Here is a 9,751-nt window from a genome sequence, read left to right as displayed (position 1 = left end):
CCTGTAATAAAGATTGCATGTAGAGTATGTCAAAGAACAAACAAGGCTATTACAGCCCACAGTCAGGACTAATACTTCTTTTCCCCTCTTATTGCTACATAGGCAGGGGTAGCTTTTCAATTTAAAAATAAAACCTATATAATTACAGTAATAATACCATGCTCCTGACTGCTCTGCAGCTGTGTATTGTAAAACTCAAAGCCACTGATCAGGAACAAAGGCAATAAGTCAGCAGCAGCTTTACAGAAATGTTCTGCTGGGGTGATTGTATCTGTCAAAATACTTCTATAAGGGAAAGACTGTTTACTGAACATATTTCATGTCCTTTTCCCTCTAACAAAACCTGCAAGCACTGGCATCTTTTCCTAACAACAGATAAAGAAACCTTTGCCAGAGGTGTAATTAAGACTATAGGAACACTGGAGCAAGCACAGATCCCGTTCAAATAGTTAGGCATCAGTTACAACAAAAAGCCAGAAGCAGTCATATTTTTATCATCTGTTATAAAAAATATTTCCCAATCAGTGTCTCAATACAGTTAAAAGTTAAAACCCATCTACATTACTAATAAATTAAACCCCCCATATCTCCAACCATCTTGTAAGAAAATAGTTAAGTAATTTAAACCTTTAGTTTACATAAATTAGCACAGAAATGTGTATTCGAACAAGTGCACTGAAAACAGATATGCCTTCTTTTCTTCTGATATCTCTTATTTGAGTTATTAAGTAACAGGAAAGCCTTTATATTCTTTGCATGACCTTGAGAGTCTGCTAACACTAAATGGTCAATAGTCAAACCCCAGGAGAATGTTTCACCAGACAATGACAAGAGGGAGTATGAAGTACAGTCAAATGCTTTGCAGCCTTATTACCATACACTTCAACATTCCATTTCTGCATATTTACTCTTGGGGATGAAGAAAATGTATTTATATGGCAAATCACATGAGTGAAATTTGATGGGTTGATAGAATTTTAAAAAAAAAAACCTATTAAAGTATCCTTTTTTCGGAGGCAGTTTGCAATGCAATAGTCATGTACATGAGTGGAAACAATACTCCCTGGCTTGTCTGTGGATAAAACTCTTAAATAGTGCTGGTGCTGTCCCTGAACCTCGCAGAAAACGTTTAATGGGTAAGATGTTATAATCGGAGCTGACAACAGCCAATTAAGTGTCAGAAGAACAATCTGATAAGTAGGTCTTCATGTCTATAGGCATTTCCTGATATGTCTTAACTGTCAATCTGAATGTTAAACATCTCTATCTTTATCTCATTATTGACTGATTTATTAAAGGAGAATGCTTTCATCTCTTTTTTTGACTTTGGGGTTGCTCCAGAAAGAAGGAAAGGAAAATACTAGGAACAAGGCTTAATTTGGAATAATAGATGGGGGATCCTAATTATAGCAAAGTCCTAATCTTCTGACTGAGCAGGCGTATGGTTTGATGACACCATTCCATGCATCTGCCTACACCATACTTTTTAAGAGATGGCAGATGCTCAGTCTAAAGGAGATCTGTTTCTTTAATAGGAAGGATATCTGTGGACGTGCTAGCAGGCCTCTCTCTGCTTTCAGTGCTTCTTGCTAGTCATACAGAAGACAACACCTCGCTGGATGGATCTCTTCCCTTCTTGTCCTCACCCCTGTCAATATCAATCACATGAACTATGCCAGGCTTCAGGATCAGGTCATCGGTCTCTACATGGCTCCTGTTATCATCCACCTCGATGTATTTCCCTTTGGAAGGCTGGCTAGCCTTACCGAAGACATCTTTGAAACGGCGCTTGAGTTCAACATCTGGGCAATAGACATACTCATAAAGAGCACCAGCAAGGACTGCTCCTATTATTGGTCCCACCCAATATACCTGCAAAAAAGAGGCGGAAAAAATCCCAAGCATTAAGCTCTAGAGCAAATAAAGAAGCCAGGGTCTCAGAGGAAAAAAAGCATGTCAGTAATAGACTTAATTCAGAAAAGTTTCTGCAAAATGCTCTGGTCCATTATTAAAACCAACTATGCAGAAATGCATGGTCACATCACCCCCTGGCTTTCATGCACCAGAATGATATCTGCCATCATACCAGTTCACGAGGCAGAAAAGTGTAACTACCATAGGTTTCACAGATGGTGACTCGATGCTCAACATAAAAGACTGCTCTAAAATCACATATGAAGTCGGTCAAAAGGCAGTCTCTTGTTAATGGCACTAGTCTTAGGTACTTTTTCTCTTTTCCTTTCTGCCTCCTCCCAGTCTCTCACAACTATTTCACCCCTCTCAGAAATACTCCCTAGTCACCCTGTATTCAGTCATATAAATGACTTCGAAGCCTTGTGTGTGGACTTTCTCTAAAAACTCCTATCGTGTCAGTGTTTAGGGCATCAGCAGGCAGTGGACCCCACCAAGCAGAGGAGCCTATGCTGACATAGGCAGTGAGGTACATTTACTACTTCCCTGATGCCTGAAAAAGATTTCAGTCTACATGTCTGGTTACCAATGCTTCGGGGCAGACTGGATGAGGAGGAGTGAAGCTATGGACACCTCGCAAGGACAGATGCATGGGCATTCTCTCTGGCTGCCCTACCTTCTGTTGATAGAAGACAGCCTTTTTCCCCCTCTTTATGGGAGATTTAATTTATTTCCTTATGCATTGTTCAATAAGACAAAGATACTGGTTGTTCATCCTCTTCATTTGAATCCAACACACCTATAAGGTTTTCTTGAGACAAAAAAGGCCACAGATCCTGGTGGAGTCACCTAGGTCAAATACAGCTCTGTAATCACATACACCATATAGGTGCTCTGGCACAACTTTGCTTTTAAACTAGCAAGGGTAACGAGATTGAGAAGCAGGCCTAAATCTTCAAAGAGAAATAATTTTGTCAAGTTTTATTGATCCATCTCTTTACAAGAGACTGCCTCTAACTTTACATTACTCACTGCCAGCTGTAGACCACATATATGCACTGTTTGCAAAAAGACACACAAAATAAACACTGACGTAGAAGAGTAAATTTTCTTTCTGCATTTTCAACCAAGATGACAATGAACTTTCAAGGAAACAAAACCCTTCCTAGTGTATACACAAACGGTTCTACTTCAGGATTTCAGACTCATGTTTCCAAATTAATCCAAATTCAGTTTCTAACCCTACAGAATACAACAGGCAGTCAGCTACCTGTCAATCTAATTTGAATAAGCAAATACAACCAACATAACACAACTTTGTAGGTACCTATCTATTTCAACATGGCATGCAGCAGTTCAGTAACATTAGTAGGTGCCAAAGCCCACAGGCTTCTGTCAATGGCATGCCAATGTCATTCCTATGGAGGAGAAAAACCTGTCTTTCCAAGTGACCAGGACAGTAACTAAGCTTCTCCTGCAAGTTTCTCCATGGTACATTTGTTTATTGTTTATAGCTTTAGTTATAAATTACAGGCTTCCTTGGAGTATGGATAATTAATCTTGTGAAAAACTACAGCAGTTTTTCATATGAACAAGCCATTCACTGATAACTGGGTAAATCTGCCTCAATAGGATAACTCTTGGGAACAAAGTTACACATGGTATCGTGTTTGCAGAATTGGAGCCTTAGGGCCTGAAGACAATGCTATTTCTGTTATTAGCTGCAGTGGGAGCGATGTGGGCTTCATACTTTAAAAATCAAGAAAATCCTTATATGCACTGTAATATGCAGCTCTTCAGGTTAGCATTGAAAGTGTCCCTAGGAGTACTTTACCTGTCTATAATGAGGTGAGGCTGAGATGCAATCCATCTCTCCCCTATGAAATGTGAAATGGTTTTCAATAAGCTGGTTAGTGGGATGCTACAGAAAATGACTGCATCTTTCACAATCTGTTTATCACACTGCTTCCTGTGCAACTGCTCCTAGTTAAGCTGATGCTTTCAAACTGAAGCAGGTAACATCTGGTCTGGTCTGCAAAGACCAGACTGAAATCTCTTCATCTCTCACTGTGGGCATTTGCCAAGGCAGGTTCTCCCCTGAGAACCAGATCACAGAGGGTCCCTGCTCTCATTTCATACATCTGCCCCAGTTTGCTGCAGAACCAGATGAAATGTGAAGTCGACAGAATTACTTCCATAACTTCTCACCAGCATTACCAGCGGCATTTGCAATCTGCCTTGGAGGATTTTTCTTTCCAGCAGTTCAACTCTTTCAGTCTCGCTGGATTGCTTTTTTTTTGTTTTGTTTGAACTTTTCATACAATTTCCTTTCTACTCCAGCTACTACCTCCAAAAAATGGCCCCTGAATAGTAAGATGCTATTCCAACACACTGCATACTGCACTGCAGTGCTAGGTGAGGAGCATGATGATACCTAAGCTTGGGTAAGGTCACTGCCTGATGGTCTCTATGGGATATACCATAGATATATCATATATATATGATGTATGAAAAATCTCATTGCTATTTGTCACTATGGTGAAGGAAGCATGAAAGAGGAGTTACCCATTGGTTTTCCCATCTGCCCATGATGACAGCAGGTCCAAATGATCGAGCAGGGTTCATACTGGCACCGGTGTAATTGATCTAAAGCAGAGAGAAAACGTTACCTCTTACTAAAGTCTTGGAAGTAGTGATTCAGTTTCTATGGGACACCTTGGTTTAGTATGGCTTCTCATCTTGACAGAGGATATCATCACTCTCCCAAGTCTTAACAAAAAGGTTAACAAGGTTCATCACATAAACTACCAGAAAAGTTCTGGCACAACACCCTACCCAAGGGGACACTCCTGAGACTCCAAAGGGTTTTGGCTTGGATCTGTAAAGAATACAACAGCTATATAGCTATAACAGCTCTAAAGGTCACAGAAGTTTCCATTTACTTCTGAAGTAGTCATAAAGGGTAAAGGGATCTATTTTTCAGAGAGAAATCATTAACTTACAGCAAATAAATGTCCAATTGCAACAGAAAATCCAATTGCTAATGCTACTGAACCTGTGACATCACTTCGTTTCGAATCACAGCTAGCAAAAATAGTAAAAACCAGCTGGAATGTAATTATCAACTCCACCAGGAGTCCATGCCCTGCGGAAAGATCTCCGTGTACCTGAAAGGGAAAGAAACACCAGAAATGAAGAAGATTTTATAAATCAGAAAGCCATTCCATATATTAACTGTATTTCAATTAACATATTTCTAAATGTTACAGAGTGAAAGACAATGCTAAACATTTAGAGGTACAGATTCCCCCTCTCCACTTTTCTCCCTTTTTCTTAACTTTAAAATGCTTTCTTTATTTTGAATGCCATGAAAAAGTCACTGCTGGACTGAGAAGAGAAGGATTAACAGTAACATCCAACAAGAACTTCAGAGTTAGACTGCAGAAGTATAGTTTATTTTTACACAGGGATTTGCAAATGCTGCACTTCCCTTTCACCATTTTTTTTTCTTGGGAGCACTGTAATTTACTATTCAATTATAAATTCATTAATTAGCCCTGACTTAATTAATTTAAATTTCAATTAAAAATTAAGCAGTGTGCGGCTCAAGTGCATTTTTAATAAGTCCTGCAACAGGGCTAACTGATGGCATTCCTTATGAGTTTAGAACAAAGCTGAAATCTAAGCCACAATCTATTTCAAAAGTATGTCATTTTAAATTGATGTTTTTTCAATCCCCATCATAATGGCATGGAATTAATTTTCCCCCCTCCCCAGCTCATATAAAAAGGCATTTCATGCATATATTATTTAAATTTTGTATGTAAATTAGCATTACCTGCTGTCATCAGATTTGGGGAAGTTCTAGGAAAGAGAACTTCTATAAAAAGAACAGCTACAGATATTATACTGCATAAACCCATCCTAAGGAGAGCTTTAAGCCCTGTCTAGATGCTGTAAATAAACCAGCAAGCTCTTAAAATCTCTACTTGAGCTCTCTTTATTCTGCGCGACACTGATTATATTTTCTTAGGCTCTATGCTAGACTACTTCAAGAGCCGGAGGAGAAGTGATTACCGCAGTGACTCCCAGACCTCCTACCACGCTTGGTGGTGTGACAAGGTAAAGGATGCCTGCACCCACGATGGCTCCCAGGCACTGGGCAAGAATGTAGAAGACAGACTTGGCGAGGCTGATCTTCTTTGTGCAGACCATTGCCACGGTCACAGCAGGGTTAATGTGGCCTCCACTGATGTGTCCAAAGCACTGCACCATGGTTGCAATACTGAGTCCAAAGCAGAGGGAGATAAGAACCATGTCTACAGGCAGGGGCTTCTCTGCTCCACCCCAGTTGATTGTGGAGCCAAGGCTGAGGAGGACAAAAATAAGCATCGCCAGGAATTCGGCCGAAACGGCTTTCCAGAAGGGTTGAGTCCAGACTCCTTTAAACGCCACCATAATGCTCTTACACTTACACAGACGTCCAAACTTACTGAAAAGGAAAACAAAGCTTCATCAGAAGTCACCAAATGAGCCTTATGCTCTCCTGTTGGGGGCTGCTGTACAGAAGACTTTGGAGAGAAGGCTGCAATGCTGAGTATTCTTGGGCTAAGGCAAACCACAGACTACACTCTCAAAGCAGACTGTCTTCAAAATGTGACCAGTATTGGAGTGTCTACAGGATACAGGTTAATTAATCACTACTTGAGATAAGTCTGTCTGTATAGTTTCAGCTCCCAGAAAAACAAACTATCTTTTGAAATGAGTATGAAAATGAGTGTATTCTTCTATGCCAGCTGACCTCTGTCTGAGTTAGTGGCTGGATAGATCTACCATTTCCAGTGTCTTGTTGATCATCATGTTCGTTAAATCAGAAGTATCCTCTTTTTTCCTATGCAAATTGTATTTTTCATAAAGAGGTAAGATAATACAATAAAAAACCAGTATCTTAGTCAAATCCCAATGGCTTTGATAACAGCATAGTGTTGGGAGGTTGCCCTGGGAGCTAGAAGAGAAAATCTATTTGCTTGAACACTAACACAGACTAATATTTCTATTTATATTTATGCAAAGAACAGTTTCTTTACTGTGGATGTAGGGTGAAAAGTGAATCCAGGCAGTATAGATGCAGTCCTGCATTCTGACCTTTAAATCAATTGTGCAATCAATAAAGTACATTCTTTTGTACTAAGGGTGCTGAGTGAGCTGGGGAATAGAGTGGTATTTTTTGCACATGTGGTGTGTAGAACTCTGTGTGGTAAAGCAAAAAGTGTCTTGGTTTTCCTCCCTGTCTGGAGATGCTATTTATTAGTCTACACTGCCTTCCTGATGAGTTACAATTTTGCTAGATGTTCAGATACCTATGAAAGTGGGTCACCAAAGAAAAGTTATTTGTGGTATTAATAAATTAGGAGAATAAGCCAAAAGGGAAGCATTTTAATGAGTTTCTAAGGAATGCTAACAAGATTCTTCTCTAAAAACAAAAGCAAAAAACCTCCAACCCATCCAAAAAATAGAAAACAAAAGAAAGAATATTCAGCTGCTACATTTGGGAAAAGAATTTCAAGTGGAAGATGGATGAATTTATGCTCAGTTATCTAAGGTAACTGAGCTACAATGCATATTTAATACCAGTTACATCAGAAAGAATCATAAAAGGCATGCCTGCCCTTTTCAAGTTATTGCAAGAGGAATGGCCCATGAATTTCTTAACAGTTCCAGTGAGTTAGGGAAAAGCAATTTAATCCTTTGACTGAAGCAAATAAGTTGTTTCCCTGTCTCATTTCCTATGCTAATTTACTCTGTATTTTGGATACGCCATTTGAGCTCTGTCTCAGTTCTCTAGACTCTCAGATGAGAACAAGAATTACATTATCTCCTCCGAATGGCTGTTGTAAAGTGATCTGAGAGACCTGAGTGGGACTTGCTCTACCAGCGAAAAAGTGAAGCCAAAACCTCACAGAGAATAAAGTCATACCCCAAATCTTCTGATTTTGGGTCAGACTCAAGACAAATGGAAAGATGTTTTTGTAAGATCTCATATTAACAGTCAGTTAATGACCAACTATCTAGACTAGACCTTTTGTTCAAAATAACCCCAAAATCATTGCCTCCCCCAAAGCTGAAGTTCATAGGTATTGGGTTGGTCTTACTTTTGAACCCTATGACCAGATTCACACTGAAACCTAAAGGTTTATGTCTGACACCCTTACTACTTCCTCACTAATACTTTGTCTTAGTGACCTGAGTAAGACATAGGTGCTACATCCATACTAACTGTATGTAAGCTCACTTTCCCAGGGTATGTTTCAGGTGAATGTTTAATATAGGGATGACATATATCCTGAAGCCCATGGAAAAGAAACCTGGATGCACAGACAAGGGAAGCTGCACTCATCTACCCTTTCACCCCTCAGCTCAGTTGGGATGCAACCTGGATTTCCCTGAGTAAAATGCAAGTCCTGGTGTTATATTCCAGACTTTTGAAAAATTTCAAACCACCAAGGGCACTATGGGGGGAATGTATGTTTTTGGAGCATGGTAGAGAGGGGTACAGTGACTCTTCATGTCTTTGTTCAAATGTGCCTGACCATCTCTTTCTGTATGCAGAGAACGGTGAGACCTGCAAATTAATTACACACCTTCATGCTGGAGAAGTGGACAGACAAAGGCGTTTGTGTTTGGTATTAAAATCATGCAGTTGGCTTCCCACGAGTTGTGGAACTTCTTGAAAGAACGCATTAAGAATGAGTGGGTGTGCACGTGTGTACACGTGTGCAGGAGGGAGACAGATGTGGAAGAGCACACCTACTGAATTGCTGATGGGCCTGACTAGAAGGAGGCTGCCACTTACGAAGGACAGATCTTATACTGCTTCTCCAGGGAAGACCACGTCCAGTCAACTCAGTCAATATTATTTGCAGCCCTGAAAATGCAAAAATGCTGCATGCAAGCCAAAAGCTTCAAATACAGAAGCTTGCTTTCTGTTTTCTAGAACATCATGCTATATAGAACTCCACTGTCAGCCATACTTTGACAGTTAATGACCTACACATCTATTTTTAATCCATACATGTTTTTCTGAAGTAGTCTGTTTTTCTATGATTTTAACACCCAGCAAAATGCCCAGCTGCCAGAGCCAAATTTTTCTTTCAAACTGCACACCTTTCTTCCTGACAGCAAAAACCCATATCAATGTTAATAAAAGCTTAATGTTGTGTTTGAGCCCTTAGTCCAGGTTTACAATCAAATCCAAAAGCTATCAGCAACTTAGAAATTAACACCATCTCCAACATCCATTATTTTTTCAGCATGCAGTTAAATTTAAAGGCTTGAGATGAGACAGAGTGATGGCTGTGACAGGTCTGAATGGGGCTTTCCAGAAACTAAGATTTGCCATCACAGTTGCAAAACAATTTTTTTTGGAGAAGTTGTTGTTCATGGTTTCCTTAGATAAATCCAAAATACAACAGAAAGACACTTTCATGTTATGGTCACACATTAATTTCACATGTGGCCACACTTGAAATTGTCTGGTCTGGACTACAAGATTACACAGTGAATTGTGTCTGATAGGATGCAAGGTGAGTTTTTGCAGATCACATTGCCAACAGGGCTGCAGGCATGATTACGGCTTCAAAGCCATAACAACACAAATCATAACAAAGGTTTCAGTACAAAAGTCAAACCGTATTTTAAAAATTCTACCTTTTCTAGCTAATACAATTTCAAGGAGCAGAGCACACAGCCTGGACGTGGGCTTGCGGCCAGCCACTCCACACGACACTGCTGTCGCAGGCAAGTTTGTCCGTGCAGTGGCTATTTACAGTGGCATCTCCGC

The 9,751-nt window shown here is 39.9% G+C and overlaps 1 protein-coding gene across 1 annotated transcript; it reads right to left on the bottom strand.

Moving 5' to 3' along the window:
- Positions 1 to 599: 599 nt before the first annotated feature.
- On the bottom strand, positions 600 to 6,400 carry AQP4 (aquaporin 4). The gene is made up of 4 exons (XM_009081792.1): positions 5,989 to 6,400; positions 4,914 to 5,078; positions 4,477 to 4,557; positions 600 to 1,872 (listed from the first exon to the last, which is right to left on the bottom strand). Exons 1-4 carry the CDS (start codon positions 6,367 to 6,369, stop codon positions 1,594 to 1,596), a joined length of 906 nt encoding a protein of 301 aa, XP_009080040.1. The 5' UTR covers positions 6,370 to 6,400; the 3' UTR covers positions 600 to 1,593.
- Between the last annotated feature and the right edge of the window lie 3,351 nt (positions 6,401 to 9,751).

The sequence above is a fragment of the Acanthisitta chloris genome, unplaced genomic scaffold (genome assembly GCF_000695815.1).
Source record: "Acanthisitta chloris isolate BGI_N310 unplaced genomic scaffold, ASM69581v1 scaffold40119, whole genome shotgun sequence".
NCBI classification, from domain to species: Eukaryota; Metazoa; Chordata; class Aves; order Passeriformes; family Acanthisittidae; genus Acanthisitta; species Acanthisitta chloris.
This window is presented reverse-complemented; position numbering and strand designations above follow the sequence as displayed.